The sequence below is a fragment of the Pygocentrus nattereri genome, chromosome 28 (genome assembly GCF_015220715.1).
Source record: "Pygocentrus nattereri isolate fPygNat1 chromosome 28, fPygNat1.pri, whole genome shotgun sequence".
NCBI classification, from domain to species: domain Eukaryota; kingdom Metazoa; phylum Chordata; class Actinopteri; order Characiformes; family Serrasalmidae; genus Pygocentrus; species Pygocentrus nattereri.
The window spans coordinates 149811-169534 of NC_051238.1; the positions used below are offsets into that span (position 1 = coordinate 149811).

The 19724-nt window shown below is 45.1% G+C and overlaps 1 protein-coding gene across 3 annotated transcripts in view; it reads left to right on the plus strand.

The window, feature by feature from the left end:
* Positions 1 to 19724, plus strand: part of prkcz (protein kinase C, zeta) — a 143783-nt gene that overhangs the window by 56490 nt on the left and 67569 nt on the right. The window contains exon 1 of one of the 3 annotated variants that reach the window (XM_037535782.1): positions 4752 to 4885. The exons of the other annotated variants lie outside the window; for them this stretch is intronic. Coding sequence (XP_037391679.1) covers positions 4849 to 4885 — 37 coding nt within the window. The 5' untranslated portion in view covers positions 4752 to 4848. Of the gene's footprint in view, positions 1 to 4751; positions 4886 to 19724 lie in introns of those variants that run through there. 3 annotated transcript variants of the gene reach the window in all.

Sequence of the window (19724 nt, forward strand, 5' to 3'; positions counted from 1 at the left end):
GGCAGTTCAGGGAAAAATTGCAACAGGCCCTTGGGGGCAGTGAGGAGCTACCTGAGGACTGGGAAACTACAGCTAAGGTGGTGAGAGAAACTGGCAAGAATGTGTTGGGTGTTTCGTCTGATCAGAGGAAAGAAGACAAGGAAAGTTGGTGGTGGAATGAGGAAGTCCAGGAGAGTAATCAGAAGAAGAAGGCAGCTAAGAAAAAGTGAGATAACCAGAGAGATGAAGGAAGTAGGCAGGAGTACTGTGAGGCTAGTCGCATAGCGAAAAGAATGGTGGCAAAGGCAAAGGCTCAGGCCTATGATGAGCTGTATGAGAGGCTGGACAGTAAAGAAGGAGTAAAGGACTTGTATCGTTTGGCTAAACAGAGAGATAGAGCTGGAAAGGATGTACAGCAGGTTAGGCTGATAAAGGATAGAGAGGGAAATGTACTAGTGAGTGACCAGAGAGTGTTGAGTAGATGGAAGGAGTACTTTGAAGAACTAATGAATGAGGAAAACGAGAGAGAGAGGAGGACAACGGGGGGAGAGATGGTGGATCAGGAAGTGCAGAGAATTAGTGAGGTGGAAGTGAGGGCAGATTTAAAAAGGATGAAGAATGGAAAGGCAGTTGGTCCAGATGACATACCTGTGGAGGTATGGAGATGTTTAGGAGAGAAGGCAGTGGACTTTTTAACCAGGTTGTTTAACAAAATCCTGGAGAGTGAGAGGATGCCTGATGAGTGGAGAAGCAGTGTACTGGTCCCCATTTTTAAGAACAAGGGTGATGTGCAGAACTGCAGTAACTACAGAGGTATAAAGTTGATGAGCCACACCATGAAGGTATGGGAAAGAGTTGTTGAAGCAAGGCTAAGGCGAGAGGTTCAGATCAGTGAGCAGCAGTTTGGTTTCATGCCCAGAAAGAGTACCACAGATGCAATTTTTACATTGAGAGTGTTGGTAGAGAAGTACAGAGAAGGTCAGAAGGAGCTACATTGTGTCTTTGGATCTAGAGAAGGCATATGATAGGGTGCCAAGAGAGGAACTGTGGTACTGTATGAGGAAGTCAGGTGTAGCTGAAAAGTATGTTAGGGTGGTGCAGGATATGTATGAGGATAGTGAGACAGTGGTGAGGTGTGCAGTTGGAGTGACAAATGGTTTCAAGGTGAAGGTAGGGTTACATCAGGGATCAGCTTTGAGCCTTCTTGTTTGCAATGGTGATGGAAAGGTTGACAGATGAGGTCAGGCAGGAGGCTTCATGGACCATGATGTTTGCAGATGAAATTGTAATCTGTGGTGAGAGTAGAGAGCAGGTGGAAGAGAATCTGGAGAGGTGGAGGTTTGCACTGGAGAGGAGAGGAATGAAGGTCAGTAGAGACAAGACGGAATACATGTGTGTGAATGAGAGGGAGGCAGGTGGAAAGGTGAAGATGCAAGCAGTAGAGGTCGTAAAGGTGGATGACTTCAAATATCTTGGGTCGACCATCCAGAGCAATGGACAGTGTAGAAAAGAGGTGAAGAACAGGGTGCAGGCAGAATGGAGTGGGTGGAGACGGGTGTCAGGGCTGATGTGTGACAGAAGGATAGCAGCAAGAGTGAAAGGGAAGGTTCACAAGACAGTAGTGCATCCTGCTATGATGTATGGTTTGGAGACTGTGGCTCTATCTAAAAGACAGGAGGCTGAGCTGGAGGTGGCGGAGATGAAGATGCTGAGATTTTCGTTGGGAGTGACAAGGATGGACAAGATTAGAAATGAGCAGATCAGAGGGACAGTGAAGGTGGAGCACTTTGGAGATAAAGTCAGAGAGGCCAGGTTGAGATGGTTTGGACATGTGTTGAGGAGGAATAGTGGATATATTGGTCAAAGAATGTTGGAGATGGAGCTGCCGGACAGAAGGAGAAGAGGTAGACCTCAAAGAAGGTTTATGGATGTAGTGAAGGTGGACATGGAGATGGTTGGTGTAAAAGTAGAGGAGGCAGTGGATAGGCCAAGATGGAGGCAGATGATCCGCTGTGGCGACCAGATCAGTAGAACATTGGAAACGGAGTGTTTATCTATGGTCAACTCTACCTTTACTGATATGGTACTGTTCAGAGTGAATCAGAGTCAGCACTCCGACTCAGAGTGAGCACTCAGAGCGTTTTCACATTTGGGCCGTTTCAGCATCTGAAGTTGAGTCATGGTTTCTTTTGCATATGTGAACATGCCAAAAACGAACTCTGACCCCTCTAAACGGCCCCAAAACCGAACCAAACTGAGACCACCTCTCAAGTCTCACTGTATACACAGCCACAGTCTTCAGCACTTCAGCAGGTAAAACTGACCAATGATCATTTATAAGGTTCTACTCAGGATGCAGTCTTTCTGTGATCTGCAACAAAACAGCAGCGCTGACATTAAAGCGTTAAGATGCGAGGGTCCATGGGATTTTACCGTGGTAAAGGCTCGAGCTGGGCACGCTACACAATTTTAAGCTGCTTTCACACAGTTTCGCCGGGTGGAGCTCAGTGACGAACACAGACAAAAACTGAACCCACCATGGCAGACCTGCAGGGTTATTTTTCCAATTTTGCACAAAGCATATCATCCAGTCGTTTCAGCGCAGCCAATAGGAGAGCAGCAGGTGGGTCTGGTGGTTCTTCTCATCACCTGATAGGTTGGAATTATCAGAGAATGCTGCCCACTTGGCAAGCCCTGTTCTGAGAAAGGGGTCCGAGTTCTAATGGAGTTGTGGTCTGAACAAGAAGTTCAGTTACACTTACACTGTGAGCACAAAAAGAACTGAGGCCATTTGCAGCTGCACATGAGCCTGAGGTCACCGCAGTCAGAGTCTGGAGTGTGTGTGTAATCTGCGGCTTAATCTCGCTTAATCCCAGCTTTAGTTTCGCTGGAATTTACATCCACGTTTTCTGCCTTTACGTTCCGACTCAGTTCCTCCTGAAGACTTTACTAAATCAGTTTTATGATCTTTTATCAGAGTCAACGATGAGGATTAAAGGCGTTTGTCTCAGTTTGCTGCAGGTTCTCTCAGTGTGGGACCATCACAAACCGCCTCAGTATTCTAGACAGATAAACAGAGTAACCCATAAATCAGTCATTGTTGAAGAACAGAGAGAGAGAGAGAGTTAGTTCTCTGTTGGGAGTCGAGCTGCAGGGTTCTAATTTTAGCTTCAGCAGAAACAGAAAGAGGTCAGACACAACAGCTCACAGTAAAGAGGAGCGCTGCCCTCTACTGGACACTCCAAGTTACTGCAGAAACACAGATCAGCAGCAGCAACCTGCAGGAGGCGAGAGAGAGAAAGAGATACAGACAGAGCGGGGTGTATGAGAGTGTGTGTGTGTGTTTATATATATAATGAGAGAGATACAGGCTGAGAGAGAGGTCATAGAGAAATGAAATGGGAGAGAGCATGGAGAGAGAGAGAGAGATAGTGATAGGTAAGCATAGAGAGGGGGAGAGAGAGAGAGACCAGTCGTACACGGCAACTGGAAGAAAAAAATATCTCCCCTAACAACCGGAGTGTGATCTGAGCATGCTCAGAGGAGGTCGTTTTTGGAGTGTTAGGGGAGTGTTAGTGGAGTGTTAGGTGGTCTAAATCATCTAAATTGAGCACAAAGCAGTTGTGAGTCTTGGATGTTTTTCCTATTTGGTGTTCATGTAAATGAAGTAAAGCTGAAGTAAAGCTAAAGTTTCAGAGACGTCAGAATTTCTCACCCCCTCCACAACGGCACCAATGCTATTTCTGACCTGCTCACAGCTGCTGATCATCACTGCTCAACCTTAATACCATTCAAATAATTAATCAGTACCGAAACAACATGGACAGCTGCTGAATCAGAACCAAAACAATACGGACAGGGAACCGGCCCTGTGACCGGAAGGTCAGCAGTTCAATCCCCTGAGCTGACAGTACATGACTGAGGTGTCCTTGAGCAAGACACCTAACCCCCAACTGCTTCCCGGGCGCTGCGGATAGGACTGCTGTCTGCTCCGGGCAAGTGTGCTCACTGCCCCCTAGAGTGTGTGCTCACACTGTGTGGTGTTTCCCTGAACAGATGGGTTAAATGCAGAGGTGAAATTTCCCCGCTTTGAGACTAAGGGTCACTTAATCACTTAATCTAGGTTCTGATCAGCGTGTTTCAGAACTGATGAGGTCAAAGCGTTTCAAAGTGTTTCTATGTGTGTGATCAGATGGAGACTGTGATGATGTGAGTCACAGGAGCTGAAAGTGCTGCTGTAAGGCTGTAGGGGCAGATTCTGAACTCTGTCAGTCAACTTTACACTTGAACTTACAAAAAACCGTTGTCACACACCTCCAGTCCCCCCGCCCCCAGTTGTCCCCTGGGACTGTATTCATATGCATGTTTATTCTTTTTATGGACTTATGCAGGAGGCGAGAGAGAGAAAGAGATACAGACAGAGCGGGGTGTATGAGAGTGTGTGTGTGTGTTTATATATATAATGAGAGAGATACAGGCTGAGAGAGAGGTCATAGAGAAATGAAATGGGAGAGAGCATGGAGAGAGAGAGAGAGATAGTGATAGGTAAGCATAGAGAGGGGGAGAGAGAGAGAGACCAGTCGTACACGGCAACTGGAAGAAAAAAATATCTCCCCTAACAACCGGAGTGTGATCTGAGCATGCTCAGAGGAGGTCGTTTTTGGGGGGGGGGGGGTACAGAGATGGGTGTGTGTGAGTGGGAGAGTCAACGTGAGGGAGAGAGACTGAGAGAGGGTGAGCGAGCAAGGCAGGCAGTGAGACTGTGAGTGTGAGTGAGCGAGGCAGGCAGTGAGAGAGAGCTGGTGTTTAATGGTGGACTATGTAAGCAGGTCAGTGAGGAAGATCCGGGAGTGACCGGTCCACTCAGGGATGCTGCTAACACTCCTGCTGTACCTGAGAGTGAAAGGTAGAGTGAGAGAGTGAGAAAGTGAGAGATCGAGTGAGTGAGTGTCTTTAATATTATTAATATCATTATCATTATTATTAATTCCTGGTTGAGGTGAACCGAACGTCTGGTTCTCTGTTTGGGTCTTTAGGGTTCTGTATGGTTGGTTTGTGATTCCTCTGATTGTCTCCATCTGCATTACTTCTTCTTTGTTCCTCTGCTGTTCCAAGTGTACCTGTCAGTTCTGCAGAACCGGTTCTGCATGTGCCCCAAATTAGAGCTTCAGCTTTGCTCTGGGCTTCCAGTGAGACTCAATCTGGTGGAGGATCCATTTGTTAGTTTTCTAATCTGTTACTCATCTGTATCTCTGTATCTCTCTCTCTCTCTCTCTCTCTCTCTCTCTCTGTCTCTCTTTTTTTTCTCTCTCTCTCTGTCTCTCTCCGTCTGTTGGTCTCTCTCTCTCTCTCTCTCTCTCTCTCTCTCTCTCTGCTCCTGTCTTGGTTTCAGAGGGAACCTTCAATTAGCTGGCTCTCATAGTGGAGCACATCCTCTGTCCACAGTTACTCTGTTCTCCTCAGTCAGAGTCATGTGTTGAAGAACATTTATGATGTGAATAAAGATTTTTCTGACCTGTGAAATAATCTGCAGTTCTGAATTGAGTGGAGTGTTAGGTGGTCTAAATCATCTAAATTGAGCACAAAGCAGTTGTGAGTCTTGGATGTTTTTCCTATTTGGTGTTCATGTAAATGAAGTAAAGCTGAAGTAAAGCTAAAGTTTCAGAGACGTCAGAATTTCTCACCCCCTCCACAACGGCACCAATGCTATTTCTGACCTGCTCACAGCTGCTGATCATCACTGCTCAACCTTAATACCATTCAAATAATTAATCAGTACCGAAACAACATGGACAGCTGCTGAATCAGAACCAAAACAATACGGACAGGGAACCGGCCCTGTGACCGGAAGGTCAGCAGTTCAATCCCCTGAGCTGACAGTACATGACTGAGGTGTCCTTGAGCAAGACACCTAACCCCCAACTGCTTCCCGGGCGCTGCGGATAGGACTGCTGTCTGCTCCGGGCAAGTGTGCTCACTGCCCCCTAGAGTGTGTGCTCACACTGTGTGGTGTTTCCCTGAACAGATGGGTTAAATGCAGAGGTGAAATTTCCCCGCTTTGAGACTAAGGGTCACTTAATCACTTAATCTAGGTTCTGATCAGCGTGTTTCAGAACTGATGAGGTCAAAGCGTTTCAAAGTGTTTCTATGTGTGTGATCAGATGGAGACTGTGATGATGTGAGTCACAGGAGCTGAAAGTGCTGCTGTAAGGCTGTAGGGGCAGATTCTGAACTCTGTCAGTCAACTTTACACTTGAACTTACAAAAAACCGTTGTCACACACCTCCAGTCCCCCCGCCCCCAGTTGTCCCCTGGGACTGTATTCATATGCATGTTTATTCTTTTTATGGACTTTCAGTCCATAGTCACCTAACCAGCCCCAGAGAGTGTAAACAGACAGTAAGATACAGTAAATACAATAGACAGTAAATGCAGTAAAAAAGTAAATACAGTGAAATGCAGTAAAATGCAATGTAATACAGTATAATATGTTTCAAATACGTTTCATTTTCTCAGTTACATAACTCCTCTACTACCTATTAAGTCAGAGTCTTCTCCGTGGTGATGACTTAAGAAGTAAAGGGTGCGAAAAGGCTTTGAATTTGGGGACGGGGTGGCGGACGTTTTTTGGCATGTTGAGAAAGAGAGAGAGAATGAAAGGGAGAATAACTGATTAGTAGATAGTCTGATTGCGATATGGAGGGCTGGGAGAGAAACGCTGCGGTCAGACGAAAGCATTTCTATGCTCTCCTGACTGCGTTAGTCTTTAAAGAGGAATCAGCTCCATTTCATTGAGACCTTCAGCTCCAGAATGTTTGATCTCAGTTTGGAGGTTTTTCCTCTGAGTGTTTGAGGTTATGAATTCTGAGCTGTGATGTTGGTGCAGATGTGGAGGAGGGAGTCAGTCAGATGTGCACTGGCACTTAGTGTACACTAATTGTTTCTGTTTTGATCTTTATCAGCAATAAACACTGAACATGAATGTAAATTACACTTTTACTGCACATGAAGAAGAAACATAAACAAACTACAGGTCGATCAGAGGACGACTCCAGACTCCAGTATGAATCCATTTATACGTTAAGATATTTGAACTTGTCTCTGTGTAAAGCTGCTTCCCTCAGTAAGTAATGCTAATACTAACTGCTAACGATTACCACGAAGTTAACATAGATGATTCTCCTCATTCGTGTTTGTTCAGGTTCCGCGGCCGGTTTAGATCACTGTGTTGATCATGGTGTGTTCTGGTTTCACTGTGAGCGGTGTTTGTGAGCAATGAGCGGTGTTTGTGAGTGCCGCGAGGTGTTTGTGAGCATTCATTGGTGTTTGTGAGTGCTGAGCGGTGTTTGTGAGCGTTCATTGGTGTTTGTTAGTGCTGAGCTGTGTTTGTGAGTGCTGAGCGGTGTTTGTGAGCGATCATTGGTGTTAGTGCTGAGACGTGTTTGTGGGTGTTCATTGGTGTTTGTGAGCATTCATTGGTGTTTGTGAGCATTCTTTGGTGTTTGTGAGCGGTGATTTGTGTTTGTGAGCACTGATTGGTGTTTGTTACTGCTGAGTGGTGTTTGTGAATGCGAAGCAGTGTTTGTGAGCTCTGACTGTTGTTTGTGAGCATTCATTGTTGTTTATTAGTGCTGAGCGGAGTTTGTGAGCACCGAGTGGTGTTATTTAGTGCTGAGCAGTGTTTCTGAGCATTCATTGGTGTTTGTTAGTGCTGAGCGGTGTAGCTGAGCGTACATTGGTGTTTCTGAGCGTTCATTGGTGTATGTTAGTGATGAGCTGTGTTTGTGAGCACCGAGCGGTGTTTGTGAGTGCCACGCAGTGTTCGAGAGCGCTGATTGGTGTTTATGAGTGCCGAGCGGTGTTTGTTAGTGCTGAGCGCTGTTTGTGAGCGTTCATTGGTGTTTGTTAGTGCTGAGCAGTGTTTGTGAGCGTTCATTGGTGTATGTTAGTGATGAGCTGTGTTTGTGAGCGCTGAGTGGTGTTTGTCCGCACTGATTGGTGTTTGTTAGTGCTGAGCAGTGTTTGTTGGTGCTGCGTGGTGTTTGTGAGTGCCGAGCGGTGTTTGTCCACGTTGATTGGTTTGTTAGTGCCGAGCAGTGTTTGTGAGTGCCGCGCTATGTTTGTGTGTGCCGTGCTGTGTTTGTGAGCGCTGACTGGTGATTGTTAGTGCTGAGCGGTGTTTGTGAGCATTCATTGATGTTTGTGAGCATTCATTGATGTTTGTGAGTGCTGAGCGGTGCTTGTGAGCGCCAAGCAGTGTTCGTGAGTGCGGGTGAGTGTATTCGTGTTTGTGAGTGCCGCGCAGTGTTTGTGAGTGCCACGCGGTGTTTGTGAGTACTCATTGGTGTTTGTTAGTGCTGAGCGGTGTTTGTGAGTGCTGAGCAGTGTTTGTGAGTGCTGCGTGGTGTTTGTTAGTGCCGAGCGGTGTTTGTGAGCGTTCATTGGTGTTTATTAGTGCTCAGCGGTGTTTGTGAGCATACATTGGTGTTTGTGAGCGTTCATTGGTGTATGTCAGTGCTGAGCTGTGTTTGTGAGCGCCGCGAGGTGTTTGTGAGTGCCATGAGGTGTTTGTGAGCATTCATGGTGTTTGTTAGTGCTAAGCCGTGTTTGTGAGTGCTGAACGATGTTTGTGAGCGTTCATTGGTGTTTGTTAGTGCTGAGCCATGTTTGTGAGTGCTGAGCAGTGTTTGTGAGCATTCATTGGTGTTTGTTAGTGCTGAGCCGTGTTTGTGGGTGGTCATTGGTGTTTGTGAGTGTTCATTGGTGTTTATTAGAGCTGAGCGGAGTTTGTGAGCACTGAGTAGTGTTATTTAGTGCTGAGTGGTGTTTGTGAGCATTCATTGGTGTTTGTTAGTGCTGAGCGATGTCTGTGAGTGACGAGCGGTGTTTGTGAGTGCTGAGCATTTTTTGTGATCACTGATTGGTGTTTGTGAGTGCCGATTGGTGTTTGTGAGCGCTGATTGGTGTTTGTGAACGTTCACTGGTGTTTATTAGTGATGAACGGTGTTTGTCAGCGCTGATTGGTTTTTGTGAGTGTCCACTGGTGTTTGTTAGTGCTGAGCGGTGTTTGTGAGCACTCATTGGTGTTTGTGAGTGCTAAGCTGTGTTTGTGAGTGCTGAGTGGTGTTTGTGAGTGCTGAGCAGTGTTTGTGAGGGCCGAGCAGTGTTTGTGAGCACCGATTGGTGTTTGTGAGCGCTGTATGGTGTTTGTGAGTGCTGAGCGGTGTCTGTGAGTGACGAGCGGTGTTTGTGAGTGCTGAGCATTGTTTGTGCTCACTGATTGGTGTTTGTGAGCGTTCACTGGTGTTTTTGAGTGTTGAGCGGTGTTTTTGAGTGCCGAGCGGTGTTTGTGAGCGCAGAGCAGTGTTTGTGAGTGCCGAGCAGTATTTGTTAGTGCTGAGCAGTGGCTTGTGAGCACTGTTTGGTGTTTGTGAGCATTCACTGGTGTTTGTTAGTGCTGAGCGGTGTATGTGATCATTGATTGGTGTTTGTGAGCATTACTTGGTGTTTGTGAGTGCCGATTGGTGTTTGTGAGTGTTCACTGGTGTTTATTAGTGCTGAGTGGTGTTTGTGAGCACTGATTGGTGTTTGTGTGTGTTCACTGGTGTTTGTGAGCGCCAAGCGGTGTTTATGAGCTTTCATTGGTGTTTGTGAGCGTTCAAATTTGTTTGTGAGCATTCATTGGTGTTTGTGAGCGTTCATTTGTGTTTTTGAGCACTGATTGGTGTTTCTGAGTGTTCATTGGTGTTTGTTAGTGCTGAGCGGTGTCTGTGAGTGACGAGCGGTGTTTGTGAGTGCTGAGCATTGTTTGTGCTCACTGATTGGTGTTTGTGAGCGTTCACTGGTGTTTTTGAGTGTTGAGCGGTGTTTTTGAGTGCCAAGCGGTGTTTGTGAGCGCAGAGCAGTGTTTGTGAGTGCCGAGCAGTATTTGTTAGTGCTGAGCAGTGGCTGTGAGCTTTTATTGGTGTTTGTTCATGCCGAGTGGTGCTTGTGAGCACCGAGTGGTGTTTGTGAGTACTGAGCAGTGTTTGTGAGCGTTAATTGGTGTTTGTTAGTGCCGATTTGTGTTTGTGAGCTTTCATTGGTGTTTGTGAGCTTTCATTGGTGTTTGTGAGCATTCATTGGCATTTGTGAGCTTTCATTGGTGTTTGTGCGCAGTGATGTGTGTTTGTGAGCAGTGATTGGTGTTTTTGAGTGCTGAGCAGTGTCTGTGAGTGACGAGTGGTGTTTTTGAGTGCTGAGCATGGTTTGTGATCACTGATTGGTGTTTGTGAGCGTTAATTGGTGTTTGTTAGTGCCGATTTGTGTTTGTGAGCACCGATTGGTGTTTGAGCAGTGATTGGTGTTTGTGAGCAGTGATTGGTGTTTTTGAGTGCTGAGCGGTCTGTGAGTGACGAGTGGTGTTTTTGAGTGCTGAGCATTGTTTGTGATCACTGATTGGTGTTTGTGAGCGTTAATTGGTGTTTGTTAGTGCCGATTTGTGTTTGTGAGCACCGATTGGTGTTTGTCAGTGTTCACTCGTGTTTATTAGTGCTGAGCGGTGTTTGTGAGCACTCATTTGTGTTTGTGACCTTTCATTTGTGTTTCTGACCTTTCATTGGTGTTTGTGCGCAGTGATTGGTGTTTGTGAGCAGTGATTGGTGTTTTTGAGTGCTGAGCAGTGTCTGTGAGTGAGTGGTGTTTTTGAGTGCTGAGCATGGTTTGTGATCACTGATTGGTGTTTGTGAGCGTTAATTGGTGTTTGTTAGTGCCGATTTGTGTTTGTGAGCACCGATTGGTGTTTGTCAGTGTTCACTCGTGTTTATTAGTGCTGAGCGGTGTTTGTGAGCACTCATTGGTGTTTGTGAGCTTTTATTGGTGTTTGTGAGCAGTGATTGGTGTTTTTGAGTGCTGAGCAGTGTCTGTGAGTGACGAGTGGTGTTTTTGAGTGCTGAGCATTGTTTGTGATCACTGATTGGTGTTTGAGCGTTAGTTGGTGTTTGTTAGTGCTGATTTGTGTTTGTGAGCGCCGATTGGTGTTTGTGAATGTTCACTGGTGTTTATTAGTGCTGAGCAGTGTTTGTGAGCACTCATTGGTGTTTGTGAGCACTCATTGGTGTTTGTTAGTGCTGAGCGGTGTTTGTGAGCATTCACTGGTGTTGTTAGTGCTGAGCGGTGTTTGTGAGCACTCATTGGTGTTTGTGAGTGCTGAGTGGTGTTTGTGAGTGCTGAGACGTGTTTGTGAGTGCTGAGTGGTGTTTGTGAGTGCTGAGCAGTGTTTGTGAGTGTTCATTGGTATTTGATAGTGCTGAGTGGTGTTTGTGAGCGCCAAGCGGTGCTTTTGAGCGCTGATTGGTGTTTGGGAGCGTTCATTGGTGTTTGTTAGTGCTGAGCGGTGTTTGTTAGTGCTGAGCGTTGTCTGTGAGCGATGAGCGGTGTTTGTGAGCGCTGATTGGTGTTTTTGAGTGCCCAGCGTTGTTTGTGAGTGCCGAGCAGTATTTGTTAGTGCTGAGCAGTGGCTGTGAGCTTTTATTGGTGTTTGTTCATACCGAGTGGTGCTTGTGAGCACCGAGTGGTGTTTGTGAGTACTGAGCAGTGTTTGTGAGCGTTAATTGGTGTTTGTTAGTGCCGATTTGTGTTTGTGAGCTTTCATTGGTGTTTGTGAGCTTTCATTGGTGTTTGTGAGCATTCATTGGCATTTGTGAGCTTTCATTGGTGTTTGTGCGCAGTGATGTGTGTTTGTGAGCAGTGATTGGTGTTTTTGAGTGCTGAGCAGTGTCTGTGAGTGACGAGTGGTGTTTTTGAGTGCTGAGCATGGTTTGTGATCACTGATTGGTGTTTGTGAGCGTTAATTGGTGTTTGTTAGTGCCGATTTGTGTTTGTGAGCACCGATTGGTGTTTGAGCAGTGATTGGTGTTTGTGAGCAGTGATTGGTGTTTTTGAGTGCTGAGCGGTCTGTGAGTGACGAGTGGTGTTTTTGAGTGCTGAGCATTGTTTGTGATCACTGATTGGTGTTTGTGAGCGTTAATTGGTGTTTGTTAATGCCGATTTGTGTTTGTGACCTTTCATTTGTGTTTGTGACCTTTCATTGGTGTTTGTGCGCAGTGATTGGTGTTTGTGAGCAGTGATTGGTGTTTTTGAGTGCTGAGCAGTGTCTGTGAGTGAGTGGTGTTTTTGAGTGCTGAGCATGGTTTGTGATCACTGATTGGTGTTTGTGAGCGTTAATTGGTGTTTGTTAGTGACGATTTGTGTTTGTGAGCACCGATTGGTGTTTGTCAGTGTTCACTCGTGTTTATTAGTGCTGAGCGGTGTTTGTGAGCACTCATTGGTGTTTGTGAGCTTTTATTGGTGTTTGTGAGCAGTGATTGGTGTTTTTGAGTGCTGAGCGGTGTCTGTGAGTGACGAGTGGTGTTTTTGAGTGCTGAGCATTGTTTGTGATCACTGATTGGTGTTTGAGCGTTAGTTGGTGTTTGTTAGTGCTGATTTGTGTTTGTGAGCGCCGATTGGTGTTTGTGAATGTTCACTGGTGTTTATTAGTGCTGAGCGGTGTTTGTGAGCACTCATTGGTGTTTGTGAGCACTCATTGGTGTTTGTTAGTGCTGAGCGGTGTTTGTGAGCATTCACTGGTGTTGTTAGTGCTGAGCGGTGTTTGTGAGCACTCATTGGTGTTTGTGAGTGCTGAGTGGTGTTTGTGAGTGCTGAGACGTGTTTGTGAGTGCTGAGTGGTGTTTGTGAGTGCTGAGCAGTGTTTGTGAGTGTTCATTGGTATTTGATAGTGCTGAGTGGTGTTTGTGAGCGCCAAGCGGTGCTTTTGAGCGCTGATTGGTGTTTGGGAGCGTTCATTGGTGTTTGTTAGTGCTGAGCGGTGTTTGTTAGTGCTGAGCGTTGTCTGTGAGCGATGAGCGGTGTTTGTGAGCGCTGATTGGTGTTTTTGAGTGCCCAGCGTTGTTTGTGAGTGCCACGCGGTGTTTGTGAGCACCAGGCAGTGTTTGTGAGTGCTGAGCTGTGTTTTTGAGCGCCTAGCAGTGTTTGTTAGTGCTGAGCAGTGGTTTTGAGCTTTCATTGGTGTTTGTTCATGCCGAGCGGTGCTTCTGAGCATTGAGCGGTGTTTGTGAGTGCGGAGCAGTGTTTGTGAGTGCCTAGCGGTGTTTGTGAGCAGTCATTGGTGTTTTTGAGCGTTTATTGGTGTTTGTTAGTGTTCACAGGTGTTTGTTAGTGCTGAGCAGTGTTGTTGAGCACCGAGCGGTGTTTGTGAGCTTTCACTGGTGTTTTTTTTACTGCTCAGCAGTGTTTGTGAGCACTCATTGGTGTTTATGAGCATTAATTGGTGTTTTTTAGTGCTGATTGGTGTTTGTGAGCACCAATTGGTGTTTTTGAGTGCCCAGCGTTGTTTGTGAGTGCCACACGGTGTTTGTGAGCGCCAAGCAGTGTTTGTGAGTGCTGAGCTGTGTTTTTGAGCGCCTAGCAGTGTTTGTTAGTGCTGACCAGTGGTTTTGAGCTTTCATTGGTGTTTGTTCGTGCCGAGCAGTGCTTGTGAGCACCGAGCGGTGTTTGTGAGTGCCGAGCAGTGTTTGTGAGTGCTGAGCGGTCTTTGTGAGCGCCGAGCGGTGTTTGTGAGCGTTCATTGGTTTTTTGAGTGATCATTGGTGTTTGTGAGTGATCATTGGTGTTTGTGAGTGTTCACTGGTGTTTGTGAGTGCTGAGCGGTGTTTGTGAGCGTTCATTGGTTTTTTGAGTGATCATTGGTGTTTTTGAGTGATCATTGGTGTTTTTGAGCGTTCATTGGTGTTTGTTAGTGTTCACAGGTGTTTGTTAGTGCTGAGCAGTGTTGTTGAGCACCGAGCGATGTTTGTGAGCTTTCACTGGTGTTTTTTACTGCTCAGCGGTGTTTGTGAGCACTCATTGGTGTTTGTGTGTGGCGAGCCATGTTTGTGAGTGCTGAACGGTGTTTATGAGTGCCACGCGATGTTTGTAAGTGCCGAACGGTGTTTTTGAGTGCTGATTTGTGTTTGTGAGTGCCGACAGTGTTTTTGATCACTGATTAGTGTTTCTTAGTGCTGATAGGTGTTTTTGAGAGTTCACTGGTGTTTGTTAGTGCTGATTGGTGTTTGTGAGCACCGAGCAGTGTTTGTGAGCTTTCACTGGTGTTTGTTACTGCTGTGCGGTGTTTGTGAGTACTCATTGGTGTTTTTGAGCATTAAGTGGTGTTTGTTAGTGCTGATTGGTATTTGTGAGCGCCAATTGGTGTTTGTGTGTGCCGAGCCATGTTTGTGAGTTCTGAACGGTGTTTGTGAGTGCCACGCGGTGTTTATAAGTGCTGAGCGGTGTTTGTGAGTGCTGATTTGTGTTTGTGAGTGCCGGCAGTGTTTTTGATCACTGATTGGTGTTTGTTAGTGCTGATTGGTGTTTTTGAGCACCGATTGGTGTTTGTGAGTGCCGTTGGTGTTTGCGAGTGCCCAGCGGTGTTTGTGAGTGCCGAGCGGTTTGTGTGAGCACTGATTGGTGTTTGTCAGTGCCGAGCAGTGTTTGTTAGAGTTGAGCGGTGTCTGTGAGTGACAAGCAGTGTTTGTGAGTGTTCATTGGTGTTTGTGAGCAATCATTGGTGTTTGTTAGCGCCGAGTGGTGTTTTTGAGCGCTGATTGGTGTTTGTGACCATTCATTGGTGTTTGTTAGTGCTGAGCAGTGTTTGTTATCATCGAGCGGTGTTTGTGAGCACCGAGCGGTGTTTGTGAGCACCAAGCTGTGTTTGTGAGCTCTGAGCGGTGTTTGTGAGCACTGATTGGTGTTTGTGAGCTTTCACTGGTGTTTGTGAGCACTTATTGGTGTTTTTTGGTGTCTGTGAGTGACAAGCTGTGTTTTTGAGTGCCAAACGGTGTTTGTGATCACTGATTGTGTGGTTGGTTAGTTTAGTGAGTAACACCTTTGCCTTCTCCGAGGTAGCCGATTGGTATTTGTAATTGCCGATTGGTGTTTGTGAGTACCGAGCGGTGTTTGTGAGCATTGATTGGTGTTTGTGAGCATTGATTGGTGTTTGTGAGCTTTCATTGGTGTTTGTGAGCTTTCATTGGTGTTTTTGAGCATTCATTGGTGTTTGTGAATGCTGAGTGGTGTTTGTGCGTGCTGAGTGTTGTTTGTGAGCATTCATTGGTGTTTGTTAGTGCTGAGCAGTGTTTGTGAGTGCCGAGCGGTGTTTGTGATCACTGATTGGTGTTTGTGAGCATTGATTGGTGTTTATTAGTGCTGATTTGTGTTTGTGAGTGCCGATTGGTATTTGTGAGTGCCAAGCGGTGTTTGTGAGTGCCGAGCAGTTTTTATCACTTTTTGGTGTTCGTGAGCATTCATTGGTGTTTGTTAGTGCTGATTTGTGTTTGTGAGTGCCGATTGGTATTTGTAAGTGCCAATTGGTGTTTGTGAGTGCCGAGCGGTAGACTGGGGTTCAATTCTGGGTAATCACCTTACACTATACCAATAAGAGTCCTTGGGCAAGACTCCTAACACCGCCTTCGCCTACCTGTGTAAAATGATCTGAACTGTAAGTCGCCTGAATTCAGATTGTAAAATTTAATATAAATGGTTCTTATGTAGATATGAGCTAATTTGTTGGGCCACAGCTTTTTCTACGATCTTAGATATAAATGGTAAGTTAGAAATAGGCCTGTAATTAGACAATATGCAAACATCAAGATTCGGTTTCTTGATCAGAGGTTTGATAACTACTAGTTTAAAAGCTTTGGGAACATGGCTCAGACTAAGGGATGAGTTTACTATAGTTAAAAGAGGGTTTATAATGGCTGGCAGTACTTCTTTGAGTAATTTTGAGGGAATTGCATCGAGTATGCAGGTTGTGCAATTTGCAGAGGAGATAATCTTCTCTAGCTCTAGCTGTGGGAGTGGGTAAAAAGTTTCCAGCCTTTTTTCTACAACTGTGTTTTGTTCTATTGACATCCAAGTGGAATTTAATACTGTGGGTTGAATTTGTTGTGTAATATTTTCAATTTTATTATTAAAGAAGACCATAAAAACTTGACTGGTGAGAATTGCTGGGATTTCTGGTTCAGTACCTGTCTGATTTTTTTGTGATTCGGGAAATCACACTAAACAGTACTCTAGGATTATATTTATTGTTCTCAATCAGCGAGGCCAGATATGCTGAGCGAGCTTTAGTGAGAGCATTTCTATACTTTATAAGGCTGTACTTCCAGGCAGAGTGGAACACTTCCAACTTGGTTTATCGCCATTTCCGCTCTGGTTTCCAAACTGTTTGTTTTAAGGTACGGGTTTTTATCGTTGTAACATGGGGCGAGCTTTTTCTGCCTTATTCTTTTTATTTTAAGTGGCGCCACATTTTCTAAAGTGGATCGGAAGGTATTTTCTAAATAATCGTTTAGTAAATTTAGTTCCATTGGGTCTGATGGAGTGAAGACTGGGTTTGATAGTTCTGGCAGATTTTCTATAAACTGTTGGGTGTAAATGGTTTTATAGAGCACTTTGTAGAATAACGAGGGGACGTACATATATTATGGCTAAGTCGTAGCTCATATGAAATTAGGTAATGGTTGGAGATTGCTGAATTATTACTTTATCATTGCACACAGCCAGGTTTGCAGCAAAATTGCTAAATTCTTTTAAAAATTCAGAGTAGGGCCCTGGAGATCTGTAAATGTTAAATAATGAAAACGCTTTCTTTTTTGTGACCGGGTGTTTCTATGTCTGCATGTTTCTCTGTGTGTAAGTCTGTGTGCGTCTCTGTTTGTGTGTCTGTCTCTGTGCGTCTGTGTGTGAGTGTCATTATTTTTAAATGGATATGTAAATGTGGGAATGTGAAGTTGTTCTGTGGAGGATGAAATTCACACTCTACGTTTTTTTTTGCAGACCTTTTTCTGTCGTTTTTAAAGGGATGAACGTGTTTTGCGTGTGTTCTGAGTTGAGAATATGTAAACTGGAAGTCGTCAACAGTCTGTCACAAGTGTTTTCTCTATGATGACTGGCAGGTCAAAGGGAAGGCAGCCCTGCAGTGAGTGCTGCAGTCACTGAGTTACCCTGCCTGGTTGCTCAGATCAACATGAACACAGTATAAACAAAAATGTAGCAGCAGCCGCTTCCTAGTTAACAGTCGAAGGGAAGCCGGAGCGCTCTGTCTGAAATTGTAGAAGTCCAGCACAGCGGGCGGTCAGTCAGGATTCTAGCAGTGGCAGAGAGTCTGTTCAGCGTAAACTGTTTGTTGTTGTTTTGTGTAGTGAGTGTTTGAGTTTGCTAGAGTTTGGTGGAAGAAGTTCGGGGGTTCTGTCCTTTGCGGTTCTGATATGGGAGCTAAATTGAGTTTCTATTAAATGTAGATCAAGACTTCAAAGCAGTTGTCATGGTGACAGTGGCTGCCTGACAGCAGCCCCATCAGTTATAACAACCTTCTAATGACTAGCCCTGGGTCTAGCCTTCCACGCCCCGAGGGCCACATGCTCTCTGTAATAAAGACTCTCTGTAAATAAAAGGTTCTTTTTTTAATGATCGGTTCTAGGAATAAACTTTAATTGACATCGGGGCGTCCAAACTTTTGTCTTCGGAGACCAGAGTGGAATATTTGAGTGGAGTCTGAGCAGCAGAGTTTCACAGAGTATAAAGATGTGTTTGTGTGAAAAAAAGGCAAGGAGAGGGAATTAGTTTTATTCTGTCGTATGTAAAACAGGGAATGTGAACATTTCCACAGTGTGGCTAACGACTCTGGCAGATCTGACTATGACAGCTTAACTAAAAGGAGAGAACCAGAAGGACACACAGACATGGCAGCACTCTGAAACAGTTTGGCATCCCTCCGCTCCACTGTCCACAAACCTGAGTGACCACGTGCGAGCAGCGGGACGACAGCACCAGCGTCTCAGTTTACTATAATTCCCTGTGTCCATGGACCCTTGGATCTGCTGCCTTTATCTAAGGGGGAACATTACCTACCAAAAGCTAAACAGAACAAGTGACTTTTCAGCCTAGTTTTCAAGATTGAGACTGTGTCTGAGTCCCGTACATTTTCTGGAAGATCATTCCAGATTTTGGGGGCTTTATAAGAAAAAGCTCTTCCCCCAGCTGCAGCCTTATGAATTCTAGGAACTATTAATAAGCCAGCACTCTGTGATCTGTGATCTGAGTAGACATGATGGCACGTAATGGGAAATAAGGTCTTGCAGGTACTCAGGAGCGAGCCCATGTAGGGCTTTATATCTCAATAAGAGAATTTTATAATCAGTACGGAATTTAACAGGCAGCCAATGAAGTGATGATAGCACTGGACTGATATCATGAAATTTTCTAGTTTTAGTGAGGACCCTGGCTGCGGCGTTTTGGACCAGCTGAAGTTTGCTTAGATCCCTGCTCGTACGTACTGACAGTAGTGCGGTACAGTAGTCTAGCCTAGAAGTAATAAAGGCATGTACTAGTGTTTCTGCATCATGCACGGATAGGGCATTTCTTACCTTGGCAATGTTGCGAAGATGTAGAAAAGCTGTCCTAGTGATGCTGCCTATGTGTTGATCGAATGATAAATTTGAATCAATTATGACACCAAGATTTTTTGCTGCTGAGCCAGGTGTAACTGGAAAGTCAGCGAGATTTAAAATTAAATCTTGTAGTTTATTTCTTGCCAATTCTGGAACCAGAAGGAGAACCTCTGTTTTGTTACTGTTTAGTAGGAGGAAGTTCCGTAACATCCAGCATTTCATGTCTTTTACACAGTCCTCCATTTTCTTTAATCTGTATTTGTCATCAGGCTTGGCTGATATGTAAAGTTGTGTATCATCTGCATAACAATGAAAGTTAATGTCATGCTTACTTATAACTGTGCCTAACGGTAACATGTATAGAGTAAATAATAAAGGTCCTAAAATAGAGCCTTGCGGAACTCCAAATCTTACTTTTGAATGATTGGAATATAAATTGTTTACACTGACGAACTGATAACTGAACGTTCTGTTAGGTAAGACTGGAAGCATGATAGGGCTGTCCCTGTGATTCCAACCATGTTTTCTAACCTTTCTAGGAGGTTATTGTGGTCTATTGTATCGAAAGCTGCGCTAAGGTCAAGTAGCACAAACAGGGATACGTAGCCTTGATTAGAGGCAAGAAGAAGATCATTAGTTATCTTAACTAATTAACTAACATTAGTTTTTGCAGAATATAAAGATGTGTTTGCTGTCTGATTGGGTGACAGAGTCGAGGCCACACAGCCGCTTGGATACAGAGCCTTATTATGTGAAGGTCCTTCATACAAACATCCTACGTACAAATGTGTTTATTTAAAGAACCGTCCACTGAAAGGTTTTCTAGGCATTGAAGCTTAGCTTTTACTGAGTTGATGTAGCTGAGTCAAAGACGGGCTTTACATAAAACAGTTAGAGCCAAAACAGACCACCAGACCAGACCACCGGAGCCTCATCAGCGCACAGTTGCCATCTCTCAGTTTTAAATGGAGTAAAGGGAAGCTGCCTGCTGTTTCGGACGCAGAGCTCAGCCCTGAAGAGAGAACAACAGCATATAAACAAACCAATCATCAATCAGCTCAAAACCGAATTACACACACGTTCACTCGCCTGCGTGTTCGGTTCCTAACGCTAAACAACCCCATCTGAGCTCAGCGCCAGCCATGCAGCCAGAAAGAAAGTTTGGGAATTGTGTAAACTTTGTACAGTGTAGGGTTCTCCACTAGAACCATCACGGTTCTCCAGCAGAGTCAGAGCCTCATTTACGCACACAGTGTAGTTTCACTGAATCTGTTCTAAGAG